This window comes from Oncorhynchus clarkii, unplaced genomic scaffold (assembly GCF_045791955.1).
Source record: "Oncorhynchus clarkii lewisi isolate Uvic-CL-2024 unplaced genomic scaffold, UVic_Ocla_1.0 unplaced_contig_1240_pilon_pilon, whole genome shotgun sequence".
Lineage (NCBI taxonomy): Eukaryota > Metazoa > Chordata > Actinopteri > Salmoniformes > Salmonidae > Oncorhynchus > Oncorhynchus clarkii.
In genome coordinates, this window is record NW_027261092.1 from 1 (window position 1) to 21,797 (window position 21,797).

Sequence of the window (21,797 nt, forward strand, 5' to 3'; positions counted from 1 at the left end):
GCTTCAATCACAACCACTCACCAGGTTTTTAAAAACAGTCACAATGAGCTTCAATCACAGCCACTCACCAGGTTTTTAAAAACAGTCACAATGAGCTTCAATCACAGCCACTCACCAGGTTTTTAAAAACAGTCACAATGAGCTTCAATCACAACCACTCACCAGGTTTTTAAAAACAGTCACAATGAGCTTCAATCACAACCACTCACCAGGTTTTTAAAAACAGTCACAATGAGCTTCAATCACAACCACTCAGTAGGTTTTTAAAAACAGTCACAATGGGCTTCAATCACAACCACTCACCAGGTTTTTAAAAACAGTCACAATGAGCTTCAATCACAACCACTCAGTAGGTTTCACAACAGACTCCATGTCGCATCATAATACTGTTCTGACCAATAGAAGTGTAACAGTGGAATGTGCCTTACCCACGCAGGCCATTCCAGTGATGGTGGAGGTGTAGCCCAGTTTGCAGTGGCAGCGGTAGGATCCCATGGTGTTGATGCAGCGTCCATTCTTACACGTGTCTATATGTACCTTACACTCGTCTATATCTGTAGGACAAAAGACAGAAAGCACAGGGCCATTCAGAGAAGACGGGACCATTCAGAGAAGACGGGATCATTCAGAGAAGATGGGACCATTCAGAGAAGACGGGACCATTCAGAGAAGACGGGATCATTCAGAGAAGATGGGACCATTCAGAGAAGACGGGACCATTCAGAGAATACGGGACCATTCAGAGAATACGGGACCATTTAGAGAAGACTGGACCATTCAGAGAAGACGGGACCATTCAGAGAAGACGGGACCATTCAGAGAAGACGGGACCATTTAGAGAGCACAGGGCCATTCAGAGAAGACGTGACCATTTAGAGAAAACGGGACCATTCAGAGAATACGGGACCATTTAGAGAATACGGGACCATTCAGAGAAGACGGGACCATTCAGGGAAGACGGGACCATTCAGAGAAGACGGGACCATTCAGGATTCAGCTGAATAAGAAATATACCCATAGTCTAAAGCAGGGGGTGACAATTAGATTCAGCCATGGGGTAATTATTTTCTGAATGTATGGTCATAGGGCCCGAAACACATTTGTACACTGCAAATTGAGTGGAAGTAAGCCCAAACAGATATTGTTTTTGACAATAACATAATAATTTCATACCTTGATTACATTGAGACATGATCACTTCTCTATTGATTTGTGGTAATACTTGGGAACAGATTTCCTAAATCAAAACCATTTAGGCGGGCCGGGCGCAGTGCACGATAACCAAGGTTGCCAGGTGCACGGTGTTTCCTCCGACACATTGGTGCGGCTGGCTTCCGAGTTGGATGGCGCTGTGTTAAGAAGCAGTGCAGCTTGGTTGGGTTGTGTTTCGGAGGACGCATGGCTTTCAACCTTCGTCTCTCCCCAGCCCGTACGGGAGTTGTAGCGATGAGACAAGATAGTAGCTACTAACAATTGGATACCACGAAATTGGGGAGAAAAGGGGGTAAAAAAATAATAATAATAATATATTTTTTTAAATATTTAGAAATAAAAAAAAATTCAACTGAAAAAGTTGCGTGGCCATTGTCTATAGGGTCAATTTAATTGGCTTGTCCCATGTATAATTTGTTGTTTTCCGATTACTAATCTTGATTCAATTCAAGGGTTTATTAGGTTTGCTAGGTTAGTCTTGCATTCTAGTGGACAACCTGAGAGAAAAAAAACTAGTATGAATTACAAGTTCACACTCTAAAAATAACACTGAAACACTCGTCCTGACCTCTTGCCTAGGGCGAGGTGACATTCCTTTCACTGGATCATTCCTTGAACTTATGTGTGGTAATTGCTACATCTTGCCTTTTGAATAGTCGGATGGGCATTTTGCCATATCGCTTACACCTATCCTATCATTTCAGATCTACACTAGTGCCTAGAGGAAGGGAATAATGGCCTATTTGGAATGATTTAAAAAGCCTAGAAGAAACTATTGACCACCTGACTGAAAGCCAAACACATTTAACCTGTATCTAAAGCCTTATCATCAAGGCACTTCTGCCTACAGGCACTTCCACTGTTCAACCCTTTTCATGCTCTATAACTCCAAACCCTTTGACCTCTCACCCATGCCGTCGGTGGCGTATCCCGGGCCGTGGGGACAGAGCTTCCTGTAGCCTGCCGTGCCAGCCAGGGGACAGAGCTCACACTGGTTACCCCAGCCGCGGCCTCCGTCACAGCAGCACTGGGACTTGGTGGTGGGTGTCCGGCTGCTGGAAGACATCTGGCACATAGTCATGAGCACCTCGGTAAAGCAGAAGCCCTCCCTGTAGTCTAGAGAGAGGGGCAGACAGACAGACTGCATCTATACACTGAGTGTACAAAACATTAAGAACACCTCTTTCTATGACATAGGCTGATCAGGTGAAAGCTATGATCCCTTATTGATGGCACTTGTTAAATCCATTGAATGAGTCCAGATGAAGGGGAGGAGACAGGTTAAAGAAGGATTTTTAAGGCTTGAGACAATTGAAACATGGATTGTGAATGTGAGCCATTCAGAGGGTGAATGGGCAAGACAAAATCTGTAAGTGCCTTTGAACGGGATATGGTAGCACTGTAGGTTGCAGGCACACCGGTATGAGTGTGTCAAAAACTGCAACGCTGATGGGCTTTTCACGCTCAACAGTTTCCTGTGTGTATAAAGAATGGTCCACCACCCCAATGGACATCCAGCCATCTTGGCAAAACTGTGGGAAGCACTGGCGTCAACATGGGCCAGCATTCCTGTGGAACGCTTTCAACACCTTGTAGAGTCCATGCCCCGACAAATTGAGGCTGTTGTGAGAGAGGGGGGAGGGAGGGTACTCAATATTATATAGGTGTCCTTAATATTTTGTACACTCAGTGAAAATACTCTAAATCAAATAAAATGATACTGGTCACATACACATGGTTAGCAGATGTTAATACGAGTGTAGTGAAATGCTAATTTCCTCTCTCTTCATATATATATCATTTTTTTAAACTTTATTGAGGCACATCAAATGTATTTATAAAGCCCTTCTTAAATCAGCTGATGTCACAAAGGGCTGTACAGAAACCCAGCAAGCCAACAGCAAGCAATGCAGGTGTTATGAAACAGAGGGGGGAGACAGATATGTGGGGGAGACAGAAAGGACGTTGTGGGGGGATTGAAGCCTGTTTTCCCGGTGCGGGAAGACTATGGTTGAGAGCAATCGGGAGCGTTGCCGTTAGAACACAGGCTCTATACAGAACAGACAGACATTTAAACAAGTCATTCAACACATTACACATGAAAAAAAGAACAGGCGTTTTAAATCTCATTTTTTTCTTCCCCATTTACATTTTTTTTTTTAAACACAGACATTTATACAGGAGAGGAAATGTAACCGTCCAGATGTAGCACAGGCGCTAACAAAAATAAGAAGACTACAATCTGCTCTAGTTGTTTCTCAAGTGTCATTCTTATTTTGGCAGGCTGTTGTATCACTAACTAAATAAACGACTTATAGCTCATTTTTAGACATATACTGTACAGAACACTGACTGTCAGACACACACACACGCACACGCACACGCACACACACACACACACACACACACACACACACACACACACACACACACACACACACACACACACACACACACACACACACACACACACAGTAGAAGTGTGTTCCGGAGGAGTGTGTATGATTCTTACCGAGACACTGTGTCCGTGTAGAGTCAGACTCATATCCGCCTCCACACTCACATATGTAGCTGCCTATCGTGTTGATACAACGACCATTCTCACAGATGCCCGGCTTGCTACGACACTCATTCTCATCTGAATGGAGAAACAGAGCAAGAGAGAGAGACAGAGGGAGGGATACAAGGGAGGTGAGAATGTGATGGAGAGAGAGAGAGAGACAGAGGGAGGGATACAAGGGAGGGGAGAATGTGATGGAGAGAGAGAGAGAGACAGAGGGAGGGATAAAAGGGAGGGGAGAATGTGATGCAGAGAGAGAGAGAGACAGAGGGAGGGATACAAGGGAGGGGAGAATGTGATGGAGAGAGAGAGAGAGACAGGGGGAGGGATACAAGGGAGGTGAGAATGTGATGGAGAGAGAGAGAGAGAGAGAGAGACAGAGGGAGGGATACAAGGGAGGTGAGAATGTGATAGAGAGAGAGACAGAGGGAGGGATACAAGGGGAGGGGAGAATGTGATGGAGAGAGAGAGTAAAAGATGAAAGGGGTTAGAGAGAGAAAGACAAATAGAAAGTTAAAGATTCAGTAGTAGAAGGGGAGATATAATGTTTAAAATCAAACTTTGCATTTCCCCTCCAAAAAAATATGCAATCTCACATCCCACTAGGCGAAAAACTGGTTGAATTAACATTCTTCCCACATTATTTCAACCCATCTATGCGATGGCGTTGAATCAACGTGGAAAACTGATTAGATTTGCTAAATTTTTCACCCAACTTTTAACCTAAATCCAATGACATTGATTTTACGTTGAATTCACGCTAGTTGAAAATTCAACCAAATGTAAATCAAAAAACGAAACATTGAACTGACATCTGTGCCCAGTGGGATCAGTCTTGTACAGTCCTGTCAACGACCACAGTGAAATGGGAACACATCACTGTTGAACAGTCCTATCAACGACCACAGTGAAATGGGAACACATCACTGTTGAACAGTCCTATCAACGACCATAGTGAAATGGGAACACATCACTGTTGAACAGTCCTATCAACGACCACAGTGAAATGGTAACACATCACTGTTGAACAGTCCTATCAACGACCACAGTGAAATGGGAACACGTCACCGTTGAACAGTCCTATCAATGTACTGTAGACCCTTTCCTTACCCTCGCACACTTCGTTGTCCAGGTGCCGCACCATCCCCGACGGGCACACACACATGAAGGTGCCGATGAGGTTCTTGCAGGTCATGCCTCTGGACTCACAGTCGTGGAGCCCCTCGGAACACTCATCCAGATCTGAGGAAATGATAGCACGGTACTTTTGTATGGAAGAAAGATGTTCTTTAGTGAGTATGAACGATTTTTCTCAGCCTTGTCTGTAGACTTACCGTTCATCCGAAATTACAAAATGTACCTCGTGTTATACAGTGCCTTCAGAAACGATTCACACCCAATGGGCTCTATTTTCGGGCTGGCGTTAAGACGAAGCTAATGTCAAAACGCACGTTTGTTTGTAATTTCGTCATGTAGAACCTGCCACACCGGCATTTTTGAAGCCATAACGCAGCAATTTACCTGTCTTATATCAGCTGGCTTGAGCTCACATGGGCGAGGTGGAAATATTTGAGGTGTGTCCTTAAAAACAGGATCCAAAGTGCTAATTTCCAGCAGTGCTGACGGGGATATTTAAGAGCAACCAAAAGCTGGCTTTTAGCAGTAACGCAGATGGGTTATGGCATGAATTTAGACAGTGGAAACGCAGTCTATCCAGCCGTGACACACACTGCCCATATGAACATGGAATAAGAGTAGCCTAAAGTGCTTTTGGTGCCTTTATACTTCCTATTTAGATATAATAAAAAACAAATCTTTAAAAATTTGTTTGATTAAAAACCAAGCATAGCATCCCTTCCTCTCGATGAAGGCTTTTCTTTGTCTGCCCAATGCAATCGCAATTTAGTCAAGACTTTCGATAAAGGGTTTGGCTCCTGAGACCGCTTGGAAAATCAATCTTAATCACTAAAGCTTTATTAAAATATTAAAGTTTGATTGGAGTAAACCAGTGAGCTAACATTCCCTTTTAATCTAAGCATTGTAGACAGGCCCACATTATTTTAGCCATGCGCAGATCCCATTTTAAACATGCGAAGAAAAAAAACCTTCCATGATGTACAGTAGGCTACGTGCCCATCATGAAACGAGAAGATGAGTACCTCGGTGAATACTGGTGACCCCTTGTATTTAGAAGTTATCTGTAACCTGTAAAAAAAAAAATAGTTTTCCATTTCATATGGTAAAAAACTCAAGCCCTCCCTAAAGCATTCTATAACCAAAGGTTGGTTCGACATGAGTCTTATTTATCCTGGAGATTTTATCATCTCATTACATTTTACTTGTTGTTTAGCTAAAAAAAAATAAAAAAAACAGTTTGTTTTTCATTTAAGTTTATTACAACCGAACTTATTAGAATGATTCACGTTGCGTGCTTGCAATGCAACTTCTGGAGACGAGAAAACACGATTTTAACTGTAAGATGGTTCCGATTATGTTCATAAAACACACAGGCCTATTTGAAAGCAGTAAAACGGTGAGTGGACATTCTCCCGTTGGTACGTCGGTATTTATATTGGATCTTTGTCCAGCTACTGTGAAAGGTTTGGATGTGTGTAAAAACCCACCATAGTCTGAGTTGTTTTAATATTATATGCCCACGGGGAGAAATGATGAGGAAACAAAGCTGTTGTTTTGTATATAGTTCTAAGTACTGTGAGGTGACCTCAACTCTTTTTTGTTGTTTGTTTGTTGGTATTATCTGCGGGATGTGAAATCAGTTGTGGAGGCTGAAAGGGTACAATGTGATGACCCTATTATAGTTGGAAGAGGTCATTTGTTCTAAATGAACACCTTAAAAAATCAGCCCCTCTCCTCGGGGCTGATGACACATACAGTACCAGTCAAAAGTGTGGACACACCTACTCAATTCAAGGGTTTTTTTCTTTATTTGTACTATTGTCTACATTGTAGAATAATAGTGAAGACATTAAAACTATGAAATAACCCGTATGGAATCATGTAGTAACCAAAAAAAAAAAGTGTTGACTAAGGTCTTTGTATAATCTGTCATTTGTTGTATCCACTAGCATATGTTATCATTGTCTGTTGGTATACTTCTTGTATGTATACCGGTGTTTCTACAATACATTTAAAAACGAATAATACAAAAATAAAGAAGGAAATAAATATTTGAAAAATATAACTATATACAAGGAGTACCGGTATCAAGTCAATGTGGAGGGGAACGAAGTAATGGATGTAATGGAGGTAATATGTACATGTAGAAAGGTAACTAGGCAATCAGGATAGATAATAAACAGCAGCAGCAGCGTTTGTGAAAAGTGTGTAGAGTGTGAAGAGTGTGTAAGCGTGTCCGTCCGTGTGTGTGTGTGTGTGTGTGTGTGTGTGTTTTGGGAGTTAGCGTGACTCGTCATTTGGTTGAACTATCCCTTCAGGGTCAATATTGGGTAAAAGAGTAATAATGTGTGTAAGTGTGGAGCGTGTAGCGTGTAGCGTGTAGCGTGTGCATCTCACCCTGGCACATCCTCTGGTTCTCTCTCAGTGTGTAGCCACCGGGACACATGCACTCGTATCCTCCGAAGGTGTTGATGCAGCGGAATGCACACAGTAGGGGGCTGATTGCACACTCGTTGACGTCTGACCCAGAGAACGGGACGTAGACAGACAGACAGAGAGACAGACAGAGGACAACACAAGCAGTCAAAATCAATATCCCATGCACACGCACACGCACACGCACACAACACAGCACAACCTTCAGGCAAATAATCAGTCTCATTAGAACATTTCTGCATTTAAATGTATATCCTGCCTTCAATACATCCAGCACATATTTATATATTAATATATTTATATATTCATATATTTATATATTCTTATATTTATATCCATATGGTTTAACTTTCCTACTGAACATTTCACACTAGATTAATATAATATTAATATGTTCCATTTGCAATTAAACACATTTGCCAATGTTAAGATTATGATTTTATTCGATTTTCAATATACTAAAACTCGGAAAATAAAAGTATATCAAAACATTTTAAAATACTGAATCACATACAATGACTGCAACACAATATTAAATAAATAAATCTCCACCACATTGACAACATGTCCAGGAGGGTTCCACTTCCACCCACCTTCACAGGTCATCATGGGGCCTGGCTCAAAGCCCTCCTCACAGTTACACTCGAACCCTCCAATCACGTTAGAGCACGTCCCGTTGCCACATAGGTTCCCCACCAAACACTCGTCAACATCTGGTCAGGACCACACGGTTGGACAATTAACCAAACTGTAACTGGACTAGTCAAGTATAAGATTACAGTAGAATTTCCAGATCACAGTATTGCACAGAAAACCAACGTTTATTGTACTTTATGGGGCGGTTATCCAGACACAGATTAATATTACGGAGATTCTCCATTGACCATGTTTTCCAGTCCACCTGTTGTTTAGATGCATGAACCTTATTGTTTGGTCAACTCCATATGTTTTCTTCAGTATAGACGCTATGAGATGGCACAGTACAGAGGAGGTATGTCAAGGTTTAGTGGCGTTAGAGGATACAGTGCATTCTGGTGTAGTAGAGTGTTTCCTCTGTATAGCTCCTATATGAGCACCACCGGGTAGAGCCTGTCTTATATGAGCACCTATGAGCACCACCTGGTAGAGCCTGTCCTATATGAGCACCACCTGGTAGAGCCTGTCTTATTTGAGCACCACCTGGTAGAGCCTGTCCTATATGAGCACCACCTGGTAGAGCCTGTCCTATATGAGCACCACCTGGTAGAGCTTGTCCTATATGAGCACCACCTGGTAGAGCCTGTCCTATATGAGCACCACCTGGTAGAGCCTGTCTTATTTGATCTCCACCTGCTAGAGCCTGTCTTATTTGAGCACCACCTGGTAGAGCCTGTCCTATATGAGCACCACCTGGTAGAGCCTGTCCTATATGAGCACCACCTGGTAGAGCCTGTCCTATATGAGCACCACCTGGTAGAGCATGTCCTATATGAGCACCAACTGGTAGAGCCTGTCCTATATGAGCACCACTTGGTAGAGCCTGTCTTATATGAGCACCACCTGGTAGAGCCTGTCCTATATGAGCACCACCTGGTAGAGCCTGTCCTATATGAGCACTGACCTGGTAGAGCCTGTCGTATATGAGCACCACCTGGTAGAGCCTGTCCTATATGAGCACCACCTGATAGAGCCTGTCTTATATGAGCACTGACCTGGTAGAGCCTGTCCTATATGAGCACCACCTGGTAAAGCCTGTCCTATATGAGCACCACCTGATAGAGCCTGTCTTATATGAGCACTGACCTGGTAGAGCCTGTCCTATATGAGCACTGACCTGGTAGAGCCTGTCCTATATGAGCACCACCTGGTAGAGCCTGTCTTATATGAGCATTTTATGAGATTTGACTGAGTTACAGTTCATATAAGGAAATCAGTCAATTTAAATACATTCATTGGGCCCTAAACTACAGATTTCACATGACTGGGAATATAGATACATAATATAAAAGTAGGGGCGTGGATCAGAAACCTGTCTGATACATTGGACATTTTCAGCTTCCAGGAATTGTGTACAGATTCTTGCGACATGGGGCAGTGTATTATCATGCTGAAACATGAGGTGATGGAGGAGGATGAATGGCATGACAATGGGCCTCAGGATCTCATCACTCCATCTCTGTGCATTCCAATTGTCATCGATAAAACACACTTGTGTTCGTTGTCCGTAGCTTATGCCTGCCCCATACCATAACCCCACCTCCATGGGGCACTCTGTTCACAACGTTGACATCAGCAAACCACTCGCCCACACGACGCCATACTCGATGTTTGCCATCTGCCCGGTACAGTTGAAACCCGGGATTCATCTGTAAAGAGCACACTTCTCCAGCGTGCCAGTGGACATTGAAGGTGAGCATTTGCCCACTGAAGTCGGTTACGACGCCGAACTGCAGTCAGGTCAAGACCCTGGTGAGGATGATGAGCACGCAGCTGAGCTTCCCTGAGACGGTTTCTGACAGTTTGTGTAGAAATTCTTCGGTTGCGCAAACTCACAGTTTTATCGGGTGTGCAGGTGGCTGGTCTCACATGATCCCATGGCGTGGTTACAAGTGGTCTGTGGTTGTGAGGCCGGTTGGCCAAATTCTCTAAAATTTTGTTGAGGCGGCTTATGGTAAAGAAATGAACATTCGATTTTCTGGCAACAGCTCTGGTGGAAATTCCTGCAATCAGCATGCCAATTGCACACTCCCTCAAAACTTGAGACATCTGTTGCATTGTGTTGTGTAACAAAACTGCACATTTTAGAGTGGCCTTTTATTGTCCCCAGCACAAGGTGCACCTGTGTAATGATCATGCTGTTTAATCAGCTTCTTGATATGCCACACGTGTCAGGTGGATGGATTATCTTGGCCTAGGAGAAATGCTCACTAACAGGGCTGTAAACAAAATTGTGCGTATGGAAAATGTTATTTCGGCTCATGAAACATGGGGCCAACACTTTACATGTTGCGTTTATATTTTTGTTCAGTGTATTTAGGCTGGACACTATGCACTAGGCTACACTGGAATTCAACTCTTCGCTGCCAATGTGTAACGTGAATAAAGTTGTGCCTTTTTCTTCCTAATGCTCATATTATTTTTGGTCTGCACCTCGTCTCACATTGGTTTAGTGCATTCTGCTCCCCTCCTAACATGGTCTGCACCTCGTCTCACATTGGTTTAATGCCTTCTGCTCCTCTCCTAACATGGTCTGCACCTCGTCTCACATTGGTTTAATGCCTTCTGCTCCTCTCCTAACATGGTCTGCACCTCGTCTCACATTGGTTTAATGCCTTCTGCTCCCCTCCTAACATGGTCTGCATCTCACATTGGTTTAATGCCTTCTGCTCCCCTCCTAACATGGTCTGCACCTCGTCTCACATTGGTTTAATGCCTTCTGCTCCCCTCCTAACATGGTCTGCATCTCACATTGGTTTAGTGCGTTCTGCTCTTCTCATAACATGGCTGCATCTCGTCTCACATTGGTTTAGTGCCTTCTGCTCTTCTCCTAACCTGGTCTGCACCTCATCTCACATTGGTTTAATGCCTTCTGCTCCCCTCCTAACATGGTCTGCACCTCGTCTCACATTGGTTTAATGCCTTCTGCTCCCCTCCTAACATCGTCTGCACCTCGTCTCACATTGGTTTAATGCCTTCTGCTCCTCTCCTAACATGGTCTGCACCTCGTCTCACATTGGTTTAATGCCTTCTGCTCCCCTCCTAACATGGTCTGCATCTCACATTGGTTTAGTGCCTTCTGCTCTTCTCATAACATGGCTGCATCTCGTCTCACATTGGTTTAATGCCTTCTGCTCCCCTCCTAACATGGTCTGCACATCGTCTCACATTGGTTTAATGCCTTCTGCTCCCCTCCTAACATGGTCTGCACCTCGTCTCACATTGGTTTAATGCCTTCTGCTCCCCTCCTAACATTGTCTGCACCTCGTCTCACATTGGTTTAGTGCCTTCTGCTCTTCTCCTAACATGGTCTGCACCTCGTCTCACATTGGTTTAATGCCTTCTGCTAACCCTCCTAACATGGTCTGCACCTCGTCTCACATTGGTTTAATGCCTTCTGCTCCTCTCCTAACATGGTCTGCACCTCGTCTCACATTGGTTTAATGCCTTCTGCTCCCCTCCTAACATGGTCTGCACCTCGTCTCACATTGGTTTAATGCCTTCTGCTCCTCTCCTAACATGGTCTGCATCTCACATTGGTTTAGTGCCTTCTGCTCCCCTCCTAACATGGTCTGCACCTCGTCTCACATTGGTTTAATGCCTTCTGCTCCCCTCCTAACATGGTCTGCACCTCGTCTCACATTGGTTTAATGCTTTCTGCTCCTCTCCTAACATGGTCTCCACCTCGTCTCACATTGGTTTAATGCCTTCTGCTCCCCTCCTAACATGGTCTGCACCTCGTCTCACATTGGTTTAATGCCTTCTGCTCCTCTCCTAACATGGTCTGCATCTCACATTGGTTTAATGCCTTCTGCTCCCCTCCTAACATGGTCTGCACCTCGTCTCACATTGGTTTAATGCCTTCTGCTCCCCTCCTAACATGGTCTGCACCTCGTCTCACATTGGTTTAATGCCTTCTGCTCCCCTCCTAACATGGTCTGCACCTCGTCTCACATTGGTTTAATGCCTTCTGCTCCCCTCCTAACATGGTCTGCATCTCACATTGGTTTAATGCCTTCTGCTCCCCTCCTAACATGGTCTGCACCTCGTCTCACATTGGTTTAATGCCTTCTGCTCCCCTCCTAACATGGTCTGCACCTCGTCTCACATTGGTTTAATGCCTTCTGCTCCCCTCCTAACATGGTCTGCACCTCGTCTCACATTGGTTTAGTGCCTTCTGCTCCCCTCCTAACATGGTCTGCACCTCGTCTCACATTGGTTTAGTGCCTTCTGCTCCCCTCCTAACATGGTTTGCACCTCGTCTCACATTGGTTTAATGCCTTCTGCTCCTCTCCTAACATGGTCTGCACCTCATCTCACATTGGTTTAGTGCCTTCTGCTCTTCTCCTAACATGGTCTGCATCTCGTCTCACATTGGTTTAATGCCTTCTGCTCGCCTCCTAACATGGTCTGCATCTCGTCTCACATTGGTTTAATGCCTTCTGCTCCTCTCCTAACATGGTCTGCATCTCGTCTCACATTGGTTTAATGCCTTCTGCTCCCCTCCTAACATGGTCTGCATCTCACATTGGTTTAATGCCTTCTGCTCCTCTCCTAACATGGTCTGCATCTCGTCTCACATTGGTTTAGTGCCTTCTGCTCCCCTCCTAACATGGCTGCACCTCGTCTCACATTGGTTTAGTGCCTTCTGCTCTTCTCCTAACATGGTCTGCATCTCACATTGGTTTAGTGCCTTCTGCTCCTCTCCTAACATGGTCTGCATCTCACATTGGTTTAGTGCCTTCTGCTCCTCTCCTAACATGGTCTGCATCTCGTCTCACATTGGTTTAATGCCTTCTGCTCCCCTCCTAACATGGTCTGCATCTCGTCTCACATTGGTTTAATGCCTTCTGCTCCCCTCCTAACATGGTCTGCACCTCGTCTCACATTGGTTTAATGCCTTCTGCTCCTCTCCTAACATGGTCTGCATCTCACATTGGTTTAATGCCTTCTGCTCCCCTCCTAACATGGTCTGCACCTCGTCTCACATTGGTTTAATGCCTTCTGCTCCCCTCCTAACATGGTCTGCACCTCGTCTCACATTGGTTTAATGCCTTCTGCTCCCCTCCTAACATGGTCTGCACCTCGTCTCACATTAGTTTAGTGCCTTCTGCTCCCCTCCTAACATGGTCTGCACCTCGTCTCACATTGGTTTAATGCCTTCTGCTCCTCTCCTAACATGGTCTGCACCTCGTCTCACATTGGTTTAGTGCCTTCTGCTCTTCTCCTAACATGGTCTGCACCTCGTCTCACATTGGTTTAATGCCTTCTGCTCCCCTCCTAAAATGGTCTGCACCTCGTCACATAATGGTTTAGTGCCTTCTGCTCTTCTCCTAACATGGTCTGCACCTCGTCTCACATTGGTTTAATGCCTTCTGCTCCTCTCCTAACATGGTCTGCACCTCGTCTCACATTGGTTTAGTGCCTTCTGCTCTTCTCCTAACATGGTCTGCATCTCGTCTCACATTGGTTTAATGCCTTCTGCTCCCCTCCTAACATGGTCTGCATCTCGTCTCACATTGTTTTAATGCCTTCTGCTCCCCTCCTAACATGGTCTGCACCTCGTCTCACATTGGTTTAGTGCCTTCTGCTCTTCTCCTAACATGGTCTGCACCTCGTCTCACATTGGTTTAGTGCATTCTGCTCCCCTCCTAACATGGTCCGCACCTCGTCTCACATTGGTTTAGTGCCTTCTGTTCTTCTCCTAACATGGCTGCACCTCGTCTCACATTGGTTTAATGCCTTCTGCTCCCCTCCTAACATGGTCTGCACCTCGTCTCACATTGGTTTAATGCCTTCTGCTCCTCTCCTAACATGGTCTGCACCTCGTCTCACATTGGTTTAGTGCCTTCTGCTCTTCTCCTAACATGGTCTGCACCTCGTCTCACATTGGTTTAATGCCTTCTGCTCCTCTCCTAACATGGTCTGCATCTCACATTGGTTTAATGCCTTCTGCTCCCCTCCTAACATGGTCTGCACCTCGTCTCACATTGGTTTAATGCCTTCTGCTCCCCTCCTAACATGGTCTGCACCTCGTCTCACATTGGTTTAATGCCTTCTGCTCCCCTCCTAACATGGTCTGCACCTTGTCTCACATTGGTTTAATGCCTTCTGCTCCTCTCCTAACATGGTCTGCATCTCACATTGGTTTAATGCCTTCTGCTCCCCTCCTAACATGGTCTGCACCTCGTCTCACATTGGTTTAATGCCTTCTGCTCCCCTCCTAACATGGTCTGCACCTCGTCTCACATTGGTTTAATGCCTTCTGCTCCACTCCTAACATGGTCTGCACCTTGTCTCACATTGGTTTAGTGCCTTCTGCTCCCCTCCTAACATGGTTTGCACCTCGTCTCACATTGGTTTAATGCCTTCTGCTCCTCTCCTAACATGGTCTGCACCTCGTCTCACATTGGTTTAGTGCCTTCTGCTCTTCTCCTAACATGGTCTGCACCTCGTCTCACATTGGTTTAATGCCTTCTGCTCCTCTCCTAACATGGTCTGCACCTCGTCTCACATTGGTTTAGTGCCTTCTGCTCTTCTCCTAACATGGTCTGCATCTCGTCTCACATTGGTTTAATGCCTTCTGCTCCCCTCCTAACATGGTCTGCACCTCGTCTCACATTGGTTTAGTTTATTCTGCTCCCCTCCTAACATGGTCTGCACCTCGTCTCACATTGGTTTAGTGCCTTCTGCTCCCCTCCTAACATGGTCTGCACCTCGTCTCACATTGGTTTAATGCCTTCTGCTCCCCTCCTAACATGGTCTGCACCTCGTCTCACATTGGTTTAATGCCTTCTGCTCCCCTCCTAACATGGTCTGCACCTCGTCTCACATTGGTTTAGTGCCTTCTGCTCTTCTCCTAACATGGTCTGCAACTCGTCTCACATTGGTTTAATGCCTTCTGCTCCCCTCCTAAAATGGTCTGCACCTCGTCACATAATGGTTTAGTGCCTTCTGCTCTTCTCCTAACATGGTCTGCAACTCGTCTCACATTGGTTTAATGCCTTCTGCTCCTCTCCTAACATGGTCTGCACCTCGTCTCACATTGGTTTAGTGCCTTCTGCTCTTCTCCTAACATGGTCTGCATCTCGTCTCACATTGGTTTAATGCCTTCTGCTCCCCTCCTAACATGGTCTGCATCTCGTCTCACATTGGTTTAATGCCTTCTGCTCCTCTCCTAACATGGTCTGCATCTCGTCTCACATTGGTTTAATGCCTTCTGCTCCCCTCCTAACATGGTCTGCATCTCACATTGGTTTAATGCCTTCTGCTCCTCTCCTAACATGGTCTGCATCTCGTCTCACATTGGTTTAGTGCCTTCTGCTCCCCTCCTAACATGGCTGCACCTCGTCTCACATTGGTTTAGTGCCTTCTGCTCTTCTCCTAACATGGTCTGCATCTCACATTGGTTTAGTGCCTTCTGCTCCTCTCCTAACATGGTCTGCATCTCACATTGGTTTAGTGCCTTCTGCTCCTCTCCTAACATGGTCTGCATCTCGTCTCACATTGGTTTAATGCCTTCTGCTCCCCTCCTAACATGGTCTGCATCTCGTCTCACATTGGTTTAATGCCTTCTGCTCCCCTCCTAACATGGTCTGCACCTCGTCTCACATTGGTTTAATGCCTTCTGCTCCTCTCCTAACATGGTCTGCATCTCACATTGGTTTAATGCCTTCTGCTCCCCTCCTAACATGGTCTGCACCTCGTCTCACATTGGTTTAATGCCTTCTGCTCCCCTCCTAACATGGTCTGCACCTCGTCTCACATTGGTTTAATGCCTTCTGCTCCCTCCTAACATGGTCTGCACCTCGTCTCACATTAGTTTAGTGCCTTCTGCTCCCCTCCTAACATGGTCTGCACCTCGTCTCACATTGGTTTAATGCCTTCTGCTCCTCTCCTAACATGGTCTGCACCTCGTCTCACATTGGTTTAGTGCCTTCTGCTCTTCTCCTAACATGGTCTGCACCTCGTCTCACATTGGTTTAGTGCCTTCTGCTCTTCTCCTAACATGGTCTGCACCTCGTCTCACATTGGTTTAATGCCTTCTGCTCCTCTCCTAACATGGTCTGCACCTCGTCTCACATTGGTTTAGTGCCTTCTGCTCTTCTCCTAACATGGTCTGCATCTCGTCTCACATTGGTTTAATGCCTTCTGCTCCCCTCCTAACATTGTCTGCATCTCGTCTCACATTGGTTTAATGCCTTCTGCTCCCCTCCTAACATGGTCTGCACCTCATCTCACATTGGTTTAGTGCCTTCTGCTCTTCTCCTAACATGGTCTGCACCTCGTCTCACATTGGTTTAGTGCATTCTGCTCCCCTCCTAACATGGTCCGCACCTCGTCTCACATTGGTTTAGTGCCTTCTGTTCTTCTCCTAACATGGCTGCACCTCGTCTCACATTGGTTTAATGCCTTCTGCTCCCCTCCTAACATGGTCTGCACCTCGTCTCACATTGGTTTAATGCCTTCTGCTCCTCTCCTAACATGGTCTGCACCTCGTCTCACATTGGTTTAGTGCCTTCTGCTCTTCTCCTAACATGGTCTGCACCTCGTCTCACATTGGTTTAATGCCTTCTGCTCCTCTCCTAACATGGTCTGCATCTCACATTGGTTTAATGCCTTCTGCTCCCCTCCTAACATGGTCTGCACCTCGTCTCACATTGGTTTAATGCCTTCTGCTCCCCTCCTAACATGGTCTGCACCTCGTCTCACATTGGTTTAATGCCTTCTGCTCCCCTCCTAACATGGTCTGCACCTCGTCTCACATTGGTTTAATGCCTTCTGCTCCTCTCCTAACATGGTCTGCATCTCACATTGGTTTAATGCCTTCTGCTCCCCTCCTAACATGGTCTGCACCTCGTCTCACATTGGTTTAATGCCTTCTGCTCCCCTCCTAACATGGTCTGCACCTCGTCTCACATTGGTTTAATGCCTTCTGCTCCCCTCCTAACATGGTCTGCACCTCATCTCACATTGGTTTAGTGCCTTCTGCTCCCCTCCTAACATGGTCTGCATCTCGTCTCACATTGGTTTAATGCATTCTGCTCCCCTCCTAACATGGTCTGCACCTCACATTGGTTTAATGCCTTCTGCTCCCCTCCTAACATGGTCTGCACCTCGTCTCACATTGGTTTAGTGCCTTCTGCTCCCCTCCTAACATGGTTTGCACCTCGTCTCACATTGGTTTAATGCCTTCTGCTCCTCTCCAAACATGGTCTGCACCTCGTCTCACATTGGTTTAATGCCTTCTGCTCTTCTCCTAACATGGTCTGCATCTCGTCTCACATTGGTTTAATGCCTTCTGCTCCCCTCCTAACATGGTCTGCATCTCGTCTCACATTGGTTTAATGCCTTCTGCTCCTCTCCAAACATGGTCTGCATCTCGTCTCACATTGGTTTAATGCCTTCTGCTCCCCTCCTAACATGGTCTGCATCTCACATTGGTTTAATGCCTTCTGCTCCTCTCCTAACATGGTCTGCATCTCGTCTCACATTGGTTTAGTGCCTTCTGCTCCCCTCCTAACATGGCTGCACCTCGTCTCACATTGGTTTAGCTCCTTCTGCTCTTCTCCTAACATGGTCTGCATCTCACATTGGTTTAGTGCCTTCTGCTCCTCTCTTAATATGGTCTGCATCTCACATTGGTTTAGTGCCTTCTGCTCCTCTCCTAACATGGTCTGCATCTCGTCTCACATTGGTTTAATGCCTTCTGCTCCCCTCCTAACAGGGTCTGCATCTCGTCTCACATTGGTTTAATGCCTTCTGCTCTTCTCCTAACATGGTCTGCATCTCGTCTCACATTGGTTTAATGCCTTCTGCTCCCCTCCTAACATTGTCTGCATCTCGTCTCACATTGGTTTAATGCCTTCTGCTCCCCTCCTAACATGGTCTGCACCTCATCTCACATTGGTTTAGTGCCTTCTGCTCTTCTCCTAACATGGTCTGCACCTCGTCTCACATTGGTTTAGTGCATTCTGCTCCCCTCCTAACATGGTCCGCACCTCGTCTCACATTGGTTTAGTGCCTTCTGTTCTTCTCCTAACATGGCTGCACCTCGTCTCACATTGGTTTAATGCCTTCTGCTCCCCTCCTAACATGGTCTGCACCTCGTCTCACATTGGTTTAATGCCTTCTGCTCCTCTCCTAACATGGTCTGCACCTCGTCTCACATTGGTTTAGTGCCTTCTGCTCTTCTCCTAACATGGTCTGCACCTCGTCTCACATTGGTTTAATGCCTTCTGCTCCTCTCCTAACATGGTCTGCATCTCACATTGGTTTAATGCCTTCTGCTCCCCTCCTAACATGGTCTGCACCTCGTCTCACATTGGTTTAATGCCTTCTGCTCCCCTCCTAACATGGTCTGCATCTCGTCTCACATTGGTTTAATGCCTTCTGCTCCCCTCCTAACATGGTCTGCACCTCGTCTCACATTGGTTTAATGCCTTCTGCTCCTCTCCTAACATGGTCTGCATCTCACATTGGTTTAATGCCTTCTGCTCCCCTCCTAACATGGTCTGCACCTCGTCTCACATTGGTTTAATGCCTTCTGCTCCCCTCCTAACATGGTCTGCACCTCGTCTCACATTGGTTTAATGCCTTCTGCTCCCCTCCTAACATGGTCTGCACCTCGTCTCACATTGGTTTAGTGCCTTCTGCTCCCCTCCTAACATGGTCTGCATCTCGTCTCACATTGGTTTAATGCATTCTGCTCCCCTCCTAACATGGTCTGCACCTCACATTGGTTTAATGCCTTCTGCTCCCCTCCTAACATGGTCTGCACCTCGTCTCACATTGGTTTAGTGCCTTCTGCTCCCCTCCTAACATGGTTTGCACCTCGTCTCACATTGGTTTAATGCCTTCTGCTCCTCTCCAAACATGGTCTGCACCTCGTCTCACATTGGTTTAGTGCCTTCTGCTCTTCTCCTAACATGGTCTGCATCTCGTCTCACATTGGTTTAATGCCTTCTGCTCCCCTCCTAACATGGTCTGCATCTCGTCTCACATTGGTTTAATGCCTTCTGCTCCTCTCCAAACATGGTCTGCATCTCGTCTCACATTGGTTTAATGCCTTCTGCTCCCCTCCTAACATGGTCTGCATCTCACATTGGTTTAATGCCTTCTGCTCCTCTCCTAACATGGTCTGCATCTCGTCTCACATTGGTTTAGTGCCTTCTGCTCCCCTCCTAACATGGTCTGCATCTCGTCTCACATTGGTTTAATGCATTCTGCTCCCCTCCTAACATGGTCTGCACCTCACATTGGTTTAATGCCTTCTGCTCCCCTCCTAACATGGTCTGCACCTCGTCTCACATTGGTTTAGTGCCTTCTGCTCCCCTCCTAACATGGTTTGCACCTCGTCTCACATTGGTTTAATGCCTTCTGCTCCTCTCCAAACATGGTCTGCACCTCGTCTCACATTGGTTTAATGCCTTCTGCTCTTCTCCTAACATGGTCTGCATCTCGTCTCACATTGGTTTAATGCCTTCTGCTCCCCTCCTAACATGGTCTGCATCTCGTCTCACATTGGTTTAATGCCTTCTGCTCCTCTCCAAACATGGTCTGCATCTCGTCTCACATTGGTTTAATGCCTTCTGCTCCCCTCCTAACATGGTCTGCATCTCACATTGGTTTAATGCCTTCTGCTCCTCTCCTAACATGGTCTGCATCTCGTCTCACATTGGTTTAGTGCCTTCTGCTCCCCTCCTAACATGGCTGCACCTCGTCTCACATTGGTTTAGCTCCTTCTGCTCTTCTCCTAACATGGTCTGCATCTCACATTGGTTTAGTGCCTTCTGCTCCTCTCTTAATATGGTCTGCATCTCACATTGGTTTAGTGCCTTCTGCTCCTCTCCTAACATGGTCTGCATCTCGTCTCACATTGGTTTAATGCCTTCTGCTCCCCTCCTAACAGGGTCTGCATCTCGTCTCACATTGGTTTAATGCCTTCTGCTCCCCTCCTAACATGGTCTGCACCTCATCTCACATTGGTTTAGTGCCTTCTGCTCTTCTCCTAACATGGTCTGCACCTCGTCTCACATTGGTTTAGTGCATTCTGCTCCCCTCCTAACATGGTCCGCACCTCGTCTCACATTGGTTTAGTGCCTTCTGTTCTTCTCCTAACATGGCTGCACCTCGTCTCACATTGGTTTAATGCCTTCTGCTCCCCTCCTAACATGGTCTGCACCTCGTCTCACATTGGTTTAATGCCTTCTGCTCCTCTCCTAACATGGTCTGCACCTCGTCTCACATTGGTTTAGTGCCTTCTGCTCTTCTCCTAACATGGTCTGCACCTCGTCTCACATTGGTTTAATGCCTTCTGCTCCTCTCCTAACATGGTCTGCATCTCACATTGGTTTAATGCCTTCTGCTCCCCTCCTAACATGGTCTGCACCTCGTCTCACATTGGTTTAATGCCTTCTGCTCCCCTCCTAACATGGTCTGCATCTCGTCTCACATTGGTTTAATGCCTTCTGCTCCCCTCCTAACATGGTCTGCACCTCGTCTCACATTGGTTTAATGCCTTCTGCTCCTCTCCTAACATGGTCTGCATCTCACATTGGTTTAATGCCTTCTGCTCCCCTCCTAACATGGTCTGCACCTCGTCTCACATTGGTTTAATGCCTTCTGCTCCCCTCCTAACATGGTCTGCACCTCGTCTCACATTGGTTTAATGCCTTCTGCTCCCCTCCTAACATGGTCTGCACCTCGTCTCACATTGGTTTAGTGCCTTCTGCTCCCCTCCTAACATGGTCTGCATCTCGTCTCACATTGGTTTAATGCATTCTGCTCCCCTCCTAACATGGTCTGCACCTCACATTGGTTTAATGCCTTCTGCTCCCCTCCTAACATGGTCTGCACCTCGTCTCACATTGGTTTAGTGCCTTCTGCTCCCCTCCTAACATGGTTTGCACCTCGTCTCACATTGGTTTAATGCCTTCTGCTCCTCTCCAAACATGGTCTGCACCTCGTCTCACATTGGTTTAGTGCCTTCTGCTCTTCTCCTAACATGGTCTGCATCTCGTCTCACATTGGTTTAATGCCTTCTGCTCCCCTCCTAACATGGTCTGCATCTCGTCTCACATTGGTTTAATGCCTTCTGCTCCTCTCCAAACATGGTCTGCATCTCGTCTCACATTGGTTTAATGCCTTCTGCTCCCCTCCTAACATGGTCTGCATCTCACATTGGTTTAATGCCTTCTGCTCCTCTCCTAACATGGTCTGCATCTCGTCTCACATTGGTTTAGTGCCTTCTGCTCCCCTCCTAACATGGTCTGCATCTCGTCTCACATTGGTTTAATGCATTCTGCTCCCCTCCTAACATGGTCTGCACCTCACATTGGTTTAATGCCTTCTGCTCCCCTCCTAACATGGTCTGCACCTCGTCTCACATTGGTTTAGTGCCTTCTGCTCCCCTCCTAACATGGTTTGCACCTCGTCTCACATTGGTTTAATGCCTTCTGCTCCTCTCCAAACATGGTCTGCACCTCGTCTCACATTGGTTTAATGCCTTCTGCTCTTCTCCTAACATGGTCTGCATCTCGTCTCACATTGGTTTAATGCCTTCTGCTCCCCTCCTAACATGGTCTGCATCTCGTCTCACATTGGTTTAATGCCTTCTGCTCCTCTCCAAACATGGTCTGCATCTCGTCTCACATTGGTTTAATGCCTTCTGCTCCCCTCCTAACATGGTCTGCATCTCACATTGGTTTAATGCCTTCTGCTCCTCTCCTAACATGGTCTGCATCTCGTCTCACAT

The 21,797-nt window shown here is 46.2% G+C and overlaps 1 protein-coding gene across 1 annotated transcript in view; it reads right to left on the bottom strand.

The window, feature by feature from the left end:
• Positions 1–428: 428 nt before the first annotated feature.
• LOC139404746 (fibrillin-2-like) overlaps positions 429–21,797 on the bottom strand; it is a gene marked incomplete at its 3' end in the record, with an annotated part of 232,358 nt that continues 210,989 nt past the window's right edge. Inside the window, exons 52-57 of the mRNA XM_071147349.1 lie at positions 7,939–8,058; positions 7,307–7,429; positions 4,883–5,014; positions 3,725–3,850; positions 2,122–2,328; positions 429–554 (exon numbers count right to left, since the gene is read on the bottom strand). Of these exons, the coding sequence (XP_071003450.1) occupies positions 429–554; positions 2,122–2,328; positions 3,725–3,850; positions 4,883–5,014; positions 7,307–7,429; positions 7,939–8,058 (834 nt within the window). The remainder of the gene's footprint in view (positions 555–2,121; positions 2,329–3,724; positions 3,851–4,882; positions 5,015–7,306; positions 7,430–7,938; positions 8,059–21,797) is intronic.